This window comes from Oncorhynchus mykiss, chromosome 5 (assembly GCF_013265735.2).
Source record: "Oncorhynchus mykiss isolate Arlee chromosome 5, USDA_OmykA_1.1, whole genome shotgun sequence".
Taxonomy (NCBI): Eukaryota; Metazoa; Chordata; class Actinopteri; order Salmoniformes; family Salmonidae; genus Oncorhynchus; species Oncorhynchus mykiss.
In genome coordinates, this window is record NC_048569.1 from 92,992,849 (window position 1) to 93,011,701 (window position 18,853).

The window sequence follows — 18,853 nt, forward strand, 5'->3', positions numbered from 1 at the left end:
TGATTTAATAGCCACACTGTTGAGATTCAGTGGTTGGTGTCTGTGTGTGTGTGTTGTAGGAGACGGCCAACGAGGTGCTGGATATCTTCGGTGTGGCCGAGCCGTCCCAGCTTCCCCATGTTATAGCCAGCCCTTCCATGGCCAGAGCTAGCCCTGACTGTGGCCTGGCCCACCTAGAGCGGCTGGAGTCCATCGGAGCCCCCTCCGTACCCCTCACCCTGTCCAAGGCTGCCCTGGCCCTGCGTATGGCAGACCTGCAGCTCTACAGGCAACACATGGACCGACACACAGAGGTCAGCTCATGTTAGTGTATGGTGGTGGGGGAAGAGGAGTGTGTGTGTGTGTGTGAACAGTGTATCTGCTCTATGCCCCGTCCCAGATGCTGCAGGTGTATGGGTTCATCGAGGAAGCCAAGCTGCTGCTGCACGGCAGAGGGGATACGGTGGTACCTACTCTCCTGGCTCGTCACCTCAGGGACAACCAGGACGGCCTGCTGGTGGCAGCCATGGTGGCGCTGCACGAGAACGACAAGGTCAAACTGGACGAGGCTGACCTCTTCTTCCAGGTCAGGGTTACTGTGTGTGTGTGTCATTCCTCAAGTATTCAATTCCAAAATGTGACCATATGTAATGCGTTTCATTGTGCGTGTGTGTTTCCTGTAGGAGCTGTGTGGGGATGTGTCAGGGCCCCAGGGAGGCCCTCAGCTGCTGGTTGACTTCTGGGAAGCCTTGCTGATGGCCTCGTCACAGGAAGCCGTCATCCAGGAGCTGCTGTTCCGCCTCACCGCTGTCTACATCGATCGCGTCACACGCCGAGACGGCCGTGGATTCAAACCGCTCAAGAGCGCAGACGACCTGGTGTGTTTTTCTGTGTGCCTGTAGCGTGTTCTTCGCACTAAGGTGTGATGTCCCCCAAGGCTGGAGTCTAGGAGGTAGTGGAGATCCCTGGGCGACTGTTTCTGTGTTACAGATTAACTGGTGTTCCCACTACGGTGTGTTGTAACCCTGGGCGACTGTTTCTGTGTTACAGATTAACTGGTGTTCCCACTACGGCGTGTTGTAACCCTGGGTGACTGTTTCTGTGTTACAGATTAACTGGTGTTCCCACTACGGTGTGTTGTAACCCTGGGTGACTGTTTCTGTGTTACAGATTAACTGGTGTTCCCACTACGGTGTGTTGTAACCCTGGGCGACTGTTTCTGTGTTACAGATTAACTGGTGTTCCCACTACGGTGTGTTGTAACCCTGGGTGACTGTTTCTGTGTTACAGATTAACTGGTGTTCCCACTATGGTGTGTTGTAACCCTGGGCGACTGTTTCTGTGTTACAGATTAACTGGTGTTCCCACTACGGTGTGTTGTAACCCTGGGTGACTGTTTCTGTGTTACAGATTAACTGGTGTTCCCACTACGGTGTGTTGTAACCCTGGGTGACTGTTTCTGTGTTACAGATTAACTGGTGTTCCCACTACGGTGTGTTGTAACCCTGGGTGACTGTTTCTGTGTTACAGATTAACTGGTGTTCCCACTATGGTGTGTTGTAACCCTGGGTGACTGTTTCTGTGTTACAGATTAACTGGTGTTCCCACTATGGTGTGTTGTAACCCTGGGTAACGGTTTCTGTGTTACAGATTAACTGGTGTTCCCACTATGGTGTGTTGTAACCCTGGGTGACTGTTTCTGTGTTACAGATTAACTGGTGTTCCCACTATGGTGTGTTGTACCCCTGGGTAACGGTTTCTGTGTTACAGATTAACTGGTGTTCCCACTACGGTGTGTTGTAACCCTGGGTAACGGTTTCTGTGTTACAGATTAACTGGTGTTCCCACTACGGTGTGTTGTATTCCTGGGTAACGGTTTCTGTGTTACAGATTAACTGGTGTTCCCACTACGGTGTGTTGTAACCCTGGGTGACTGTTTCTGTGTTACAGATTAACTGGTGTTCCCACTACGGCGTGTTGTAACCCTGGGTGACTGTTTCTGTGTTACAGATTAACTGGTGTTCCCACTACGGTGTGTTGTAACCCTGGGTGACGGTTTCTGTGTTACAGATTAACTGGTGTTCCCACTACGGTGTGTTGTAACCCTGGGTGACGGTTTCTGTGTTACAGATTAACTGGTGTTCCCACTATGGCGTGTTGTAACCCTGGGTGACTGTTTCTGTGTTACAGATTAACTGGTGTTCCCACTACGGTGTGTTGTAACCCTGGGTGACTGTTTCTGTGTTACAGATTAACTGGTGTTCCCACTACGGCGTGTTGTAACCCTGGGTGACGGTTTCTGTGTTACAGATTAACTGGTGTTCCCACTATGGCGTGTTGTAACCCTGGGTGACGGTTTCTGTGTTACAGATTAACTGGTGTTCCCACTACGGTGTGTTGTAACCCTGGGTGACTGTTTCTGTGTTACAGATTAACTGGTGTTCCCACTACGGTGTGTTGTATCCCTGGGTGACTGTTTCTGTGTTACAGATTAACTGGTGTTCCCACTACGGTGTGTTGTAACCCTGGGTGACTGTTTCTGTGTTACAGATTAACTGGTGTTCCCACTACGGCGTGTTGTAACCCTGGGTGACGGTTTCTGTGTTACAGATTAACTGGTGTTCCCACTACGGTGTGTTGTAACCCTGGGTGACTGTTTCTGTGTTACAGATTAACTGGTGTTCCCACTACGGTGTGTTGTAACTCTGGGTGACTGTTTCTGTGTTACAGATTAACTGGTGTTCCCACTACGGTGTGTTGTAACCCTGGGCGACTGTTTCTGTGTTACAGATTAACTGGTGTTCCCACTACGGCGTGTTGTAACCCTGGGTGACGGTTTCTGTGTTACAGATTAACTGGTGTTCCCACTACGGTGTGTTGTAACCCTGGGTGACGGTTTCTGTGTTACAGATTAACTGGTGTTCCCACTATGGTGTGTTGTACCCCTGGGTCAGCATCCTGACTCCAGCTCACTTCAACATCATTCCAGAGGACCTCCACAAACTACAGGTCAGTCTCTCTGCATCATGTCTGTGCTATTTATCAATTTATCAGTCAGACATGGAATCAATCAACCAACCAATCAACTTGTAAAATTAAGTTGTTTTTTAACCCTTACATGTACAGTGGGGCAAAAAAGAATTTAGTCAGCCACCAATTGTGCAAGTTCTCCCACTTAAAAAGATGAGAGATGTAATTTTCATTATAGATACACTTCAACTATGACAGACAAAATAAGAAAAAAAATCCAGAAAATCACATTGTAGGATTTTTTCATGAATTTATTTGCAAATTATGGTGGAAAATAAGTATTTGGTCACCTACAAACAAGCAAGATTTCTGGCTCTCATAGACCTGTAACTTCTTCTTTAAGAGGCTCTTCTGTCCTCCACTTATTACCTGTATTAATGGCACCTGTTTGAACTTGTTATCAGTATAAAAGACACCTGTCCACAACCTCAAACAGTCACACTCCAAACTCCACTATGGCCAAGACCAAAGAGCTGTCAAAGGACACCAGAAACAAAATTGTAGACCTGCACCAGGCTGGGAAGACTGAATCTGCAATAGGTAAGCAGCTTGGTTTGAAGAAATCAACTGTGGGAGCAATTATTAGGAAATGGAAGACATACAAGACCACTGATAATCTCCCTTGATATGGGGCTCCACGCAAGATCTCACCCCGTGGGGTCAAAATGATCACAAGAACGGTGAGCAAAAATCCCAGAACCACACGGGGGGACCTAGTGAATGACCTGCAGAGAGCTGGGACCAAAGTAACAAAGCCTACCATCAGTAACACACTACGCCGCCAGGGACTCAAATCCTGCAGTGCCAGACGTGTCCCCCTGCTTAAGCCAGTACATGTCCAGGCCCGTCTGAAGTTTGCTAGAGAGCATTTGGATGACCCAGAAGAAGATTGGGAGAATGTCATATGGTCAGATGAAACCAAAATATAACTTTTTGGTAAAAACTCAACTCGTCGTGTTTGGAGGACAAAGAATGCTGAGTTGCATCCAAAGAACACCATACCTACTGTGAAGCATGGGTGTGGAAACATCATGCTTTGGGGCTGTTTTTCTGCAAAGGGACCAGGACCACTGATCTGTGTAAAGGAAAGAATGAATGGGGCCATGTATCGTGAGATTTTGAGTGAAAACCTCCGTCCATCAGCAAGGGCATTGAAGATGAAACGTGGCTGGGTCTTTCAGCATGACAATGATCCCAAACACACCGCCCGGGCAACAAAGGAGTGGCTTCGTAAGAAGCATTTCAAGGTCCTGGAGTGGCCAGGAGTGGTCCTGGAGTGGTCTCCAGATCTCAACCCCATAGAAAATCTTTGGAGGGAGTTGAAAGTCCGTGTTGCCCAGCAACAGCCCCAAAACATCACTGCTCTAGAGGAGATCTGCATGGAGGAATGGGCCAAAATACCAGCAACAGTGTGTGAAAACCTTGTGAAGACTTACAGAAAACGTTTGACCTCTGTCATTGCCAACAAAGGGTATATAACAAAGTATTGAGAAACTTTTGTTATTGACCAAATACTTATTTTCCACCATAATTTGCAAATAAATTCATTAAAAATCCTACATGTGATTTTCTGTATTTTTTTTCTCATTTTGTCTGTCATAGTTGAAGTGTATCTATGATGAAAATTACAGGCCTCTCTCATCTTTTTAAGTGGGAGAACTTGCACAATTGGTGGCTGACTAAATACTTTTTTGCCCCACTGTAAATGTACCACTATGGTGTACAAACAATGAATCATCCAGTCCCTGCTGTGCGGTCCCACCCTGGACGTGTCATCCATCCTGCCCCTGTTGGAGCAGCTGCCTGACGAGGACAACGCCGGGCTCAGTGTGCACGTGCTCTGTGCCACCAAGCTGGGTCACTACGAGAGCTCCATCGAGAGGTTGCTAGACCGCTGTCCTCAGGCCATCATCCCTTATGCTAATCATGAGCTGCAGAACAACAACATGGTGGGTACTATGGAACTGTTGCCCCAACTCCTTTGACCCTACTGTGGATCTTAACCCTATGCGTACTTACACAACCTTAAATCCTCATAAGCTCTAACCTCAGTCCTATGCTCTGAGAGGGCTAGATTTAATCAGTACCGCAGAAGGCCCACATAATAGCGCAAATTAAGGTAATTTCTCTCTGTGAACACAGGAACATTGCCCTTTTTTTTCATATATATTTCAATGGTTCTATAGTGCATATCTTTCTAATGGATTCGTGTGTTTTTTTTTGCTCAGGCTCTGTGGTGGCAGAAGCTGTTCCCCGAGCTGTGTGAGAGAACCAGAGCAACACAGGGAGAGAACACCATCCTGCTGGCTGCACTCAAAGGTACACTCACAGCCTTAACTACACCGTCATCGCCACGTCTCTGTAAAACGTATCGCACGGGGAAAGCAGTACGTCGTCTGCGACGCGAGTCTCTCTTGAAGCAGTGTCGTTTTTACGCTTCCAGTTTATTTTCCTCGGCAGCGTTGCAAAGATGCAGCTGCACAGAAATAAACACATAATATCAGATATATAAATTCACAAATAATCGCAATAATCCTAAAACCTAAGTAGGAAAATAACAAAAATAACCCTGAATACATTGAAAGGTTTGGTATTGCATTTTAGGTGTTGAAAAATCTAAATATGTATATATATAACTACTTCAAATCATTTTAATTACAACAAACATGCACATTTGTTGCTGAAGTAGCAAGAATATCCTCCCGTTGTGAAGGGTGGTCGACGTGCAGGCGGTGCTCTAATATCCTCCCGTTGTGAAGGGTGGTCGACGTGCAGGCGGTGCTCTAATATCCTCCCGTTGTGAAGGGTGGTCGACGTGCAGGCGGTGCTCTAATCCTCCCGTTGTGAAGCGTGGCCGACGTGCAGGCGGTGCTCTAATATCCTCCCGTTGTGAAGGGTGGTCGACGTGCAGGCGGTGCTCTAATATCCTCCCGTTGTGAAGCGTGGCCGACGTGCAGGCGGTGCTCTAATATCCTCCCGTTGTGAAGCGTGGTCGACGTGCAGGCGAGCGGTGCACTAATATCCTCCCGTTGTGAAGCGTGGTCGACGTGCAGGCGAGCGGTGCACTAATATCCTCCCGTTGTGAAGCGTGGTCGACGTGCAGGCGAGCGGTGCACTAATATCCTCCCGTTGTGAAGGGTGGTCGACGTGCAGGCGATGCGCTTCCATTCTATCTGCATATCACAAGAAGCTAATTTTGTAGCCACGCATCTCGTCACGCTCCCAGAGCAGCACCATGAAAACCATGTTGAGGGAGAAATGACGGTACACTCTCATCACGGTGTCAGTCTAGTTTCACCAGTTAGACTCTAGCCTGTGTTTTCAAGCTTAGGGTTTAACACCAGAATGTCACCACCTTTTCTGTGGTTAAAGGGGCAATTTGCAGTTTAAACAATAACAAAGGCCACCCCACCACTGTTTTGGGTAACAGCTTAGGGATGGGGCTGGATAAGTATAACCAGTCTCAAGTGATTATAGAGTTATGGATGCAAGGACTGACCACCCATGCTATCAAAATGTATAGTTTTAAACATGTTTTGAGGGTATACTGTGTGTGTGTGTGTGTGTGTGTGTGTGTGTGTGTGAACAATTACATTGTTTACAAACAGTGGAGTGCTTCTATTTTGGTTTCTGATGGGTTACGACAGTTGACCTAAGATCATGTGGCGTATAGATGTTTTACACCGAACAAAAAAAATGCATGCAACATGTATTTCATGAGCTGAAATGAAAGATCCCAGAAATGTGACATACACACACAAAAAAGCTTATTTCTCTAAAATGTTGTACACAAATTTGTTTACATCCCTGTTAGTGTGCATTTCTCAAGATAATCCACCTACCTGACAGGTGTGGCATATCAAGAAGCTGATTTAAACAGCATGATCATTACACAGGTGCACCTTGTGCTGGGGACAATAAAAGGCCACTCTAAAATGTGAAGTTTTGTCACACAACACAATGCCACAGATGTCTCAAGTTTTGAGGGAGCGTGCAATTGGCATGACGACTGCAGGAATGTCCACCAGAGCTGTTGCCAGATAATTTAATGTTAATTTGTCAGTACGTCCAACTGGCCGAACATCCGCAGACCACATGTAACCACGCCAGCTCAGGACCTTCACATCTAGCTTCTTCACCGGTAGGATCGTTTGAGACCAGTCACACCGGACAGCTGATGAAACTGAGGAGTATTTCTGTCCTTTTGTGGGGAGAAACTCATTCTGATTGGCTGTGCCTGGCTTCCCGGTGGGTGGGCCTGCCTCCCAAGTGGGTGGGCATATACCCACCCAGGGCTGCGTCCCTGCCCAGTCATGTGAAACCCATATATTAGGTCCTAATGAATTTATTTCAATTGAGTGATTTATTTGACATAAACTGTATAACTCACTAAAATCGCTGAAATTGTTACATGTTGCGTTTTTTGTTCAGTATAAATTCTTCAAGAATCAGTGGATGAATATAATTAATTTAAAAGTCAAAAAAATGTATGAATTGCAGATTGCCCCTTTTCATATTCAGAGTTGGGCCATAACATCTGCATTTTCCCTGACAACAGAAACGCTGGTGGTGGTTGCCATGGAGCTGAACCCCCTGGAGTTGCTGGACCTGTTGCCTGACGACGGGACGGTCCACTTCTTCCTGCCTCACCTGCTGGAGTGCAGCCAGAGAAACCTCATGATGTGAGGAGGAGGAGCCGTAGAATTACAACTAGTAGAACTACAACTAGTAGAACAGACATATACAGTAGCTCTAAAAGCCATTGTTTTATTTCATGGTCCATCCAATATGGCAGATTAGTTGAATTTGACATTTCTGCCTAAGTAGAACAGGTTAGTGTCCATTTTAAGCATACATTCCAAGTGGTACGCCCAGTACAGCAACTGATGCAACGGACCGCTGGTTTGAATGGAAATGTCCCTTCTGCTGATTCTATTTCTATGGAGGATCCTAAACCTGGAAGGCGCTGGACAATCAACCACTTAGTGTGGAGTGAGCCTCTCAAAACGCTACTACTGTAGAGCCTTATGGAAATGGTACCCATACAAAAAACACAGTTTGTAGTCCTATTAGTCAAATTAATATGAACAGAGAATTTTGCTGTGCAGAGATATGACTATTTTCTGATTTTTGAATAAGGAAATCCTGAATTATTTTAAACTTTTTGTTCTTTTTTTTTTCTGACCTCAATTTTTCTATGACTGTTTAGTATTGTCACGTCGCTAGTCATGCCCTGCAGTGGTACAGTACCTCTTCTGTGTGGACTTGCGGATACCCCTGAGACCTTTTTATTACTGAGTATTAGGAACTGGATGTTGAGTTATACACTGGACTAGACTTTCTGGTGTTCATTGGAAGAAGAGATAAAGAAAAGGTGGTTGATTAACGTGGAAGGAAGCTTCTCTGAGAGGTATAACCTCACTATGAAACCCCGTATATAATCTATTCCCAGTGTTTGCTTTTATCAGGTTTTTTTTGTTTGTTTTTTTGGTTCGCTGTGTTTAATAAACGCTCTCTAAAAACATTTTATGTTGGTTCTGCTCCTTTCACAAACACATTAGCAATATATTGAAGTGTACACCCACCGGGCCCGTTTATTATTTCAACCCATCTAGTACCGGGTCGGATTCCCCTTTGCTTCCAGAACAGCCTGAATTATTCGGGGAATTGATTCTACAAGTCGGAAATGTTCCACAGGGATGTTGGTCCATGCTGACACCATGGAATCAGGCATGTTTCTGCAGATTGGACGGAGGTACACCACCGCCTCCAGCCTGTACCGTTGACACCAGGCAGGACGGGTCCGTGGACTCATGCTGCTTATGTTAAATCCTGACTCTGCCATCAGAGATTTGTCGGACAAGGCAATGTTTTTCCACTCGTCTATTGTCCAGTGTTGGTGATGGCATGCCCACTGGAGCCGCTTCTTCTTGTTCTTAGCTGATAGGAGTGGAACCCGGTGTAGCCCATCTGTGAGAAGGACCGAGATGCTGTTCTCCATACTACTGTCGTACTGCGCCGTTATTTTGTCTGTTTGGCCCGCCAGTTCGCCTTCGCGATTCTTTCCATTCTCCTTCGACCTCTCGTCCACAGGACTGCCGCTGACTGGATGTTTTTTTAGTTTGTCGCGCCGTTCTCTGTAAACCTTTTAAGACACTGTCTTTCATGCCAATGGTGGACAACATCAGGAACGACATCAGAAACAACATCAGGAAGGATTTTATATTTTCTTTATTATTATCAATGCTGTATTTTAGAGCATTGACATTAGACATTGCTCATTGCTTTATTTTATTTTATTATTTCACCTTTATTTAACCAGGTAGGCTCAAACCCTGTATTAAAGCCGTTTTAGTTAGTTCATGCATTGTCAGTGGTCACTGTGCTCCTCGTGTGGAATACGAGGTCAATGTGTAATTACTGAAGAGATGTACGTAGCTTGTATTCGCTGTTTGTGTTAATGCTCCACGTTCATCCAAAAAAGCCCTTCTTTTCTGAAGACACAAAAACACAAGAGAGGTTAGTTGTATAAACATTCACAAGTGGGGAGTAACAGCTAAATTATAGAGTGTAAACACACACACACACACGGTAACCCACACTTCACACACAGTGAACCAAACCTACACACTCCTTACCCTTCTCAGTGACTTTGTAGACCGTTACCATGCCGGCCTTGATGTGGTCTGCCACGTGGCAGTGCAGCAGCCAGGAGCCAGGGTACTTTGGTTTCATCTTCACTGTCTGGAAGGTGCCTGGGAACAGGCCAAACACATCTGCACGGTGGGACCCTCCACTCAGCTGGGGAACACAGGACCAGAGAATGTATGTAACCATTTAGTTGATTCAGATGTATTAGTTCTAGGCTAGAAGATCAAGGGCTCGATTCAAGAGTTTTTTTTGTTTGTTTTTTTTAATAGTGTGATGTGGAATTTAAAGGTAATTTCTGATTTGAGCCATCCTATGCAGCATTTACTGTGAATGCAGTCTCCGGCTAATACGAGAACATTTGCCTTTAAATTTCTATAAGGCTGTAGCGCAGATTGAATGCAGCCACATCCTGTGTGTTCCCAAGACAACCTTGAAGAACATTTTAGATAAAAGTGTATGCATACTTGACTGACCGCCTACATCTGTGCCTATGGTCCCAAATTCAATGTGGTCTTCAATGTGACCTCTCTATTCTGTTTTTGTTTTTTTAATAAAAGTTCTGATGATTTAGAGCTTCATACACTTAAATTGGAGGAAAGTTATGCTGCTTTGAAAGTTTCCAGGAAAGGTTTTGAGGAAATGTACACTTAATGTTTTTTTTGTGACTTTTTTTTTTTAATATGGTCAAATGGGATCTTACCTTATAGTCAAAGCTGTGCCCGTGGAAGTGGGCAGTGTGGATGTCTATCTCGTTGCCCATCCCCATCAGGTACCAGTACACCTTGTCCCCCACTTCCATGTTCAGTCCCAGCAGGTTTCCATACAGCTGCCCGTTGATGCCTACAGCAGAGACATGTCAGTGACAAAAACATAAATTTTACCCGGGGCAGTATTTATCAAGTGTCTCAGAGTAGGAGTGCTGATCTAGGATCTGATCTATAAAAGGCAAAAACTGATCCTAGATCACTCCTATTTTTTTTTTTTTTTTTTAAAGGCTTTGTGAATAGGCCCTGGTCCCACTTTAAACAAACAATAGCTTTTTAATAAGGCCTAGTAATGAAGTCTTAATAAATCCCCTTTTTATAAGGCCTTTCTTTTATAAATGGTTCAGAAATCATTAAGCAAAGGCTTTCCTATTAACGCTGGATGAAGAACACACACCCTTTCTTTCCCCAGACTCACCATGCATTTTATTGCTCTCGATGAAGTCCTCGTCCTCTTTGATGTTCCTGGTGGGGGTCTTGATGTTTGTTTTGATGTTGTCGTCCAGGTACCAGGACTCGTTCTCATCAAACACCATGAAAAGGAGAGCAAACTCTTCCACTTCCTTCTTCAGTCCAAATGATCTCGCATAGCTCCGCCTACATATCACTAAGGGACCAATTAGACCGCTGTACAGGTCCTGGGGGGTAGAGACCAAATAGTATGTAATGTTTGTGTTTTAACATGTAGGTATTTATATGTACACTATATATACAAAAGTATGTGGACACCCCTTCAAATTAGTGGATTCAGCTATTTCAGCCACACCCGTTGCTGACAGGTGTATAAAATCGAGCATACAGCCATGCAATCTCCATAGACAAATATTGGCAGTTGAATGGCCTTATTGATGAGCTCAGTGACTTTCAACGTGGCACTGTCATAGGATGCCACCTTTCCAACAAGTCAGTTTGTCAAATTTCTGCACTGGTATAGCTGCCCTGGCCAACTGTAAATGTTGTTATTGTGAAGTAGAAACATCTAGAACAGAACTGCCCAACCCTCTTCCTGGAGATCTACTGTCCTGTAGGTTTTCAGTCCTACCCTAATTTAGCATATCTGATTCAGCTAGTTAAGGTCTTGTTGAGCAGCTAATAAGTAGAACCAGGTGTGTTAAATTAGGGTTGGACTGAACACACAGGACGGTAGATCTCCAGGAAGAAAGTTGGACCGAAAACCCACAGGACGGTAGATCTCCAGGAAGAGGGTTGGGCAGCCCCGGTCTAGGAGCAACAACGGCTCAGCCGCGACGTGGTAGGTCACACAAGCTCACCGAACGGGACTGCCGAGTGCTGAAGCGCATTGCACGTAAAAAATATTCTGTCCTCGTTGCAACACTTATTACCAAGTTTCAAACAGCCTTTGGAAGCAACATCAGCACAAGAAGTGTTCGTCAGGGGGGTTCATGAAATGTCCATGGCTGAGCAGCTGCACACAAGCCTAAGATCAGCATTGGAGGGAGTGGTGTAAATCTTGCCGTCTCTGGAGTAGTGGAAACGTTTCACCATCTGGCAGTACAAGGGACGAATCTGAGTTTGGCGGATGCCAGGAGAACGCTACCTGCCCCAATGCATAGTGTGAACTGTAAAGTTTGGTGGAGGAGGAATAGTGGTCTGGGGCTGTTTGTCATGGTTTGGGCTAGGCCCCTTAGTTCCAGTGATGGGAAATCTTAATGCTACACCATACAATGACATTCTTGATGATTCTGTGATTTTCTATTTCAGTGTAACAATGCCCCTGTGCACAAATCGAGGTCCATACTGAAATGGTTTGTTGAGATCGGTGTGGAAGAACTTGACTGGCCTGCAGAAAGCCCTGACCTCAACCCCATGAAACACCTTTTGGATGAATTGGAACACCGACAGTGAGCCAGGGCTAATCGCCCAACATCAATACCCAACCTCAATGCTCTTGTGGCTGAATGGATCAAGTCCCCACAGCAGTGTTCCAACATCTAGTGGAAAGCCTTCCCAGAAGAGTGGAGGCTGTTATAGCAGCAAAGGGGGGAACAACTCTATATTAATGCCCATGATTTTGGAATGAGATGTTGGACGAGTAGGTGTCCACATACTTCTGGTCATGTAGTGTACAGGTGAAGTCGGAAGTTTTACATAAACCTCAGTCAAATACGTTTAAACTCAGTTTTTCACAATTCCTGACATTTAATCCTAGTAAAAGAAAATGGTTTATTTCAGGTTATATTTCTTTCATCACATTCCCAGTGGGTCAGAAGTTTTCATACACTCAATTAGTATTTGGTAGCATTGCCTTTAAATAGTTTAACTTGGGTCAAACGTTTCGGGTAGCCTTCCACAAGCTTCCCACAATGAGTTGGGTGAATTTTGGCCCATTCCTCCTGACAGAGCTGGTGTAACTGAGTCAGGTTTGTAGGCCTCCTTGCTCGCACACGCTTTTTCAGTTCTGCCCACAAATTTTCTATAGGATTGAGGTCAGGGCTTTGTGATGGCCACTCCAATACCTCGACTTTATTATCCTTAAGCCATTTTGCCACAACTTTGGAAGTATGCTTGGGGTCATTGTCCATTTGTAAGACTCATTTGCGACCAAGCTTTAACTTCCTGACTGATGTCTTGAGATATTGCTTTGATATATCCACGTAATTTTCCGTCCTCATGATGCCATCTATTTTGTGAAGTGCACCAGTCCCTCCTGCAGCAAAGCACCCCCACAACATGATGCTGCCACCCCCGTGCTTCACGATTGGGATGGTGTTCCTCGGCGTCCAAGCCTCTTTTTCCTCCAAACATAACGATGGTCATTATGGCCAAACAGTTCTATTTTTGTTTCATCAGACCAGAGGACATTTCTCCAAAAAGTACGATCTTTGTCCCCATGTGCAGTTGCAAACCATAGTCTGGCTTTTTTATGGCAGTTTTGGAGCAATGGCTTCTTCCTTGCTGAGCGGCCTTTCAGGTTATGTCGATTATAGGACTCGTTTTACTGTGGATATAGATACTTTTGTACCTATTTCCTCCAACATCTTCACAAGGACCTTTGCTGTTGATCTGCGATTGATTTGCACTTTTCGCACCAAAGTACATTCATCTCTAGGAGATAGAACGCGTCTCCTTCCTGAGCGGTATGACGGCTGTGTGGTCCCATGGTGTTTATACTTGCGTACTATTGTTTGTACAGATGAACGTGGTGCCCTCAGGCGTTTGGAAATTGCTCCCACGGATGAACCAGACTTGTGGAGGTCTACAATTTTTTTTTCTGAGGTTTTGGCTGATTTCTTTTGATTTCTCCATGATGTCAAGCAAAGAGGCACTGAGTTTGAAGGTAGGCCTTGAAATAAATCCACAGGTACACCTCCAATTGACTCAAATTATGTTAATTAGTCTAACAGAAGCTTCTAAAGCCATGACATAATTTTCTGGAATATTCCAAACTGTTTAAAGGCACAGTCAAGTTAGTGTATGTAAACTTCTGACCCACTGGAATACAGTGAATTATAACTGAAATAATCTGTATGTAAACAATTGTTGGAAAAATGACTTTTGTCATGCATAAAGTAGATGTCCTAACCGACTTGCCAAAATTATAGTTTGTCAACAAGAAATTTGTGGAGTGTTTGAAACACTTAGTTTGCAGTCATTAAAACTTCAATTGTATATGTGATGTGGGGGATTGTAGACAAACGCAGAACTGGGCCTCTTTTTCTAGTTGCGATGTCAAATCAAATGTATTTGTCACATGCTTCGCAAACAACAGGTGTAGACTAACATGGAACCCAAACCGGCTGTGCACGTGCGCCATCGTGCATAGATGGATTTTGTCCCCACATACCAAACTCGATCACGACACACAGGTTAAATTATCAAAACAAACTCTGAACCAATTATATTAATTTGGGGACAGGTCGAAAAGCATTAAACATTTATGGAAATTTAGCTAGCTTACACTTGCTAGCTAATTTGTCCTATTTAGCTAGCTTGCTGTTGCTGGCTAATTTGTCCTGGGATATAAACATTGAGTTGTTATTTTACCTGAAATGCACAAGGTCCTCTACTCCGCCAATTAATCCACATATAAAATGATCAACCAAATTGTTTCTAGTCATCTCTCCTCCTTCCAGGCTTTTTATTTTCTCTTGTGATTGGCATCTTTCATAAATTAGGTGCATTACCGCCACTGACCTTGTTCACGTGGGTACCTACTTCTATAAACCAATGAGGAGATGGGGGAGGCAGGACTTGCTGCGCGATCTGCGTCAGAAATAGAACTGACTTCTAATTTAGCCCTTGGCAACGCAGACGCTCATTGGCGTGCACGAGCAATATAGATTTCTACATTTATTTTGCAACGCCTGCGGTGTAGTCAGCCTGTAACAGTGACATGTTTACCTACGGATGTACGATGTCATTTAAGCATTAACGATTATCAGATGCACCGTTATTTACGAGTCAACATTTTAAGTGTTTCCCAAACAAGCACGTAGAGATAACGTTAGTTAAATTCATTGTTAGACCGTGTCTTGATACCGATATGATCGAAAGAAAAACATCGCTGCTCTCGGATCAGCTTCCTCCATTCAAATTTTACCTTAACATTAGTATTATTACACAATATTGATGACGGATTAGCACCTAGAGAGATATTATCACCTATGACTGTAAGTGGGCTATTGAGGGTTAGGTACTGTACATCATTGCGCACATCATGAAACACATTGAGGCAAAAAAAAATAGACAGTAGCCTAGTAGCAAAATAAAACTCAATTTATTGAACTTTACCTTTATTTAAATATGATTGAAATAGCCTATATAGGCCCATGAAGCCTATCCTATGAATATTTTTATGCTGTCATCTCGGTTTTCATTTGAAGCATACTTTTTATCATTCACTTGTTTGTAACAATTGCAAATACTTTGACAACTTTTGAATTTGTAGTCAACTTAGTTTTGAAGTTAATGGCAGTCACCGTCAGACCAAAGACTTTAAAATCAGTAGAGGGTGATAGCGCTGACATCATCCAAAAAAATAGACCAGAGCCTGTCGTTTCCAATTGGAGCAAATTAACCATAGCGCGCAGAACAAGCAAGGAGGTATGGCAGAGCCAAGCACGAGCTAGTGAAACCCTATTGGTGCGTTATAGCAAGTATTTGCATATTTCTGAAGTGCGTTTGTGAAATAACTCAATTCGCCTTTGCACTCCAACTAAAAATAAAAAATACATTTGTTTTACTATTATAATTTTTGAATTGTTTTACTTTGGCAAAGGGTAAGTCTAGAAAACTTTGTCCACTCTGTTCATAACAGATTGTAGTTTTGGGAACAGAAAGCTGTATTGAGATCAAATGTTTAATCGATGAGAACATTTTGCCGAATGTCGGCCAAAATCCATCTCGTTCCTTCTTCTCCCGCTGCCAGCTACTGGCCTGGAAACGCCAACTGGATGCTTCGGGTTCATACATCCGGTGAAACACCTGGCTCATTGTTCTAACTCTGGTATTCCTACGGACAACTTCTGATTGTTGCGTGAAGCCTGAAGAATTTGAATTTGAAGCTCGCCATATTGCTGAATAGGCTGAAGTATAATAAGCAGTAGCCTGTATTAGCGGATGCCAAGGGAACTAATTAAACACATTTTTGTGTTTCATAAGTTTTCTTCAATTTGCAAGAAGCTGAATCTTTCTCATCACGTGTAGCCCATCTATTTTATGCCGGCTGGTCAAAAAGAGTATGACATTGTTGCCGCCCGTAGCATTGAATGTAAGGCAAGCCAGAGAGCATTTGGCCTTTTCTTTCAAAAAGGTATTAAATAATGGCCAATCTGCGTTGAGCTAAACTGAGTGAGCGCCACTGTGAATGGTCCTGGCGCACCAACAAAAGAAATGTCAAGAGAAATCAGTTTGGGTTTGGCTTCACATCAAAAGCAAAACGTTATTGACAGAAAATAACTTGAATTGTTGCATTTAGTTGTCGTTGTCTTCCGGTGGCTAGCTAGCTAAAAGTGGCCCATTCCTAAGTTAGTCATGGATGGAGATAGGGATTTGAACTTGGGGTTTTACTTAATTGTCTGTACTGGTCAATGATTATAACGGTGATTCTGATCCAACCATAAATGAATACATTGTTTCCCTGGCCTGAGAGGATGGAAGTTCAATATGTAGCTAGATATAGTAGGCTAATGTTAACTAGCTGGCTCATCGTTGCCCATGAAAGGCAGTTAGGCTAGCGAGCAAGCTTTTTAGCCAGGTTGCCCAGGACAACAAACACTAAAAGCGTGTATTGTATGACAGTCATAGACCATTTCATCAACATGAAAGAGATGAGGATGGCATTGGCATTTCTCTACAAGTAGGGTGATTTAAATGTATTTTCTATGCACACACACACACACACACACACACACACACACACACACACACACCAGTGGAGGCTGCTCAGGGGAGAAAGGCTCATAATAATGGCTGGAACAGAGCCAATGGAATGGCATCAAACACATAGTTTCTATGTGTCACATGGTTTCTATGTGTTTGATACCATTCCACTGATTCCGTTCCAGCCTTTCCAATGAGCCTGTCCTCACCAACTAAGGTGCCACCAACCTCCTGTGACACACACAGACACACACAGAGAGAGAGAGAAATCAGAACTACTGAAAACTACATCATATTTACCTTACGTTGATTGGACTAAATTGTTTTTGGTATCTTTTAGTTGTCACTGTATGAGACTACTCCTGGGTGATTTTGATAATGTTGAAGTGTAAATGTTTCTGGAATAGTGGAGGCAGCTCCTGTTTTCTTTGAGACCTGATGTAACTCTCCGTGGTTCTAAATCAATAGTTTTAGGAAAGGTCAGAAACATTACCTCGCCTGACCATGCTGTAGGTCACGTAGCTGTTTGTTACATGCATTATGCTTTGTGGACTTCACAGAACAAAGGTTAAGGTCCAGATTTGTGATGAAACAAAGGTGTGGTTGAATTTATTGCATTTAGTGCATTGGGAAAGTATTCAGACCCCTTGCATTTTTACACATTTTGTTACGTTACAGCCTTATTCTGAAATGGATTAATTTGTTTTTCCCCTTAATCAATGTACACACAATACTCCATAATGACATCACAATACTCCATAATGACATCACAATACCCCATAATGACATCACAATACCCATTAATTACAAAGCAAAAACTGTTTTTATTAGCACTTTTACAAATGTATTAAATGAAAAAATCTGAAATGTCACATTTACATAAGTGTTCAGACCCTTTACTCAGTACTTTGTTGAAGATCCTTTAGCAGCGATTACAGACTCAAGTCTTCTTGGGTATGACGCTGCAAGCTTGGAACACCTGTATTTGGGGAGTTTCTCTCATTCTTCTCTGCATATCCTGTCAAGCTCTGTCAGGTTGGATGGGGAGCATCGCTGCACAGCTATTTTCAGGTCTCTCCAGAGATGTTAGATCGGTGTCCGGGCTCTGGCTGGGCTATTCAAGGGCATTCGGAGACATGTCCCGAAGCCACTCCTGCATTCTCTGGGCTGTGTGCTAAGGGTCATTGTCCTGTTGGAAGTTGAACCTTCACCTCAGTCTGAGGTCCTGAATACTCTGGAGCAGGTTTTCATCAAGGATCTGTCTGTACTTTGCTCCGTTAATCTTTCCCTTGATCGTGACTAGTCTCCCAGTCCCTGCCGCTGAAAAACATCCCCACAGCATGATGCTGCCACCACCATGCTTCACTGTAGGGATGGTGCCAGGTTTCCTCCAGACGTGACGCTTGGTATTCAAGCCAAAGAGTTCAATCTTGGTTTCATCAGACCAGAGAATTTGGTTTCTCATGGTCTGAGAGTAGATTGCCTTTTGGAAAACGCCAAGCAGGCTGTCATGTGCCTTTTACTGAGGAGTGGCTTCTTCCATTTAAGAATGATGGAGGCCACTGTGTTCTTGGGGACCTTCAATGCTACCCATCCCCAGATCTATGCCTTGACACAAACCTGTCTCGGAGCTCTACGGACAATTCCTTTGACCTCGTGGCTTGGTTTTTGACATTCACTGTCAACTGTGGGACCTTATATAGACAGGTGTGTGCCTTTCCAAATCATGTCCAATCAATTTAGTTTACCACAGGTGGACTCCAATCAAGTTGTAGAAACATTTCAAGGATGATCAATGGAAACAGGATGCACCAGAGCTCAATTTCGAGTCTCATAGAAAAGGGTCTGAATACTTATTTAAATATGTAGTTTTTTTTGCTTTTATTTTTAATACATTTACAAACATATCTAAAAACCTGTTTTCGCTTTGTCATTATGGGGTATTGTATGTAGATTGATGAGGATAAACATGAATTTAATCCATTTTATAATAAGGCTCCTGAGTAGCACAGCAGTGTAAGGCACTTCATCTCAGTATAAGAGGCAGGCCCTGGTTCAAATCCAGGCTGTATCACCTCCGGCCGGGA

General features: G+C 43.9%; 2 protein-coding genes across 10 annotated transcripts in view; one reads left to right on the plus strand and one right to left on the minus strand.

The window, feature by feature from the left end:
* The window catches only part of hps3 (HPS3 biogenesis of lysosomal organelles complex 2 subunit 1), a 32,881-nt gene extending 24,348 nt beyond the window's left edge, over positions 1 to 8,533 (plus strand). For 6 of the 9 annotated variants that reach the window (XM_036978796.1, XM_036978800.1, XM_036978798.1 and 3 more), the window contains 7 exons: positions 60 to 293; positions 380 to 565; positions 663 to 857; positions 2,890 to 2,988; positions 4,752 to 4,958; positions 5,238 to 5,328; positions 7,568 to 8,533. In XM_036978796.1, coding sequence (XP_036834691.1) covers positions 60 to 293; positions 380 to 565; positions 663 to 857; positions 2,890 to 2,988; positions 4,752 to 4,958; positions 5,238 to 5,328; positions 7,568 to 7,695 — 1,140 coding nt within the window. In that variant the 3' untranslated portion in view covers positions 7,696 to 8,533. Of the gene's footprint in view, positions 1 to 59; positions 294 to 379; positions 566 to 662; positions 858 to 969; positions 1,240 to 1,269; positions 1,588 to 1,689; positions 1,798 to 2,889; positions 2,989 to 4,751; positions 4,959 to 5,237; positions 5,329 to 7,567 lie in introns of those variants that run through there. The other 3 variants (XM_036978802.1, XM_036978805.1, XM_036978803.1) reach the window with 3 other exon arrangements.
* A 689-nt stretch (positions 8,534 to 9,222) lies between these two features.
* The window catches only part of cp (ceruloplasmin), a 39,409-nt gene continuing 29,778 nt past the window's right edge, over positions 9,223 to 18,853 (minus strand). Inside the window, exons 17-20 of the mRNA XM_036978795.1 lie at positions 10,843 to 11,062; positions 10,361 to 10,500; positions 9,648 to 9,810; positions 9,223 to 9,503 (exon numbers count right to left, since the gene is read on the minus strand). Of these exons, the coding sequence (XP_036834690.1) occupies positions 9,481 to 9,503; positions 9,648 to 9,810; positions 10,361 to 10,500; positions 10,843 to 11,062 (546 nt within the window). The 3' untranslated portion in view covers positions 9,223 to 9,480. The remainder of the gene's footprint in view (positions 9,504 to 9,647; positions 9,811 to 10,360; positions 10,501 to 10,842; positions 11,063 to 18,853) is intronic.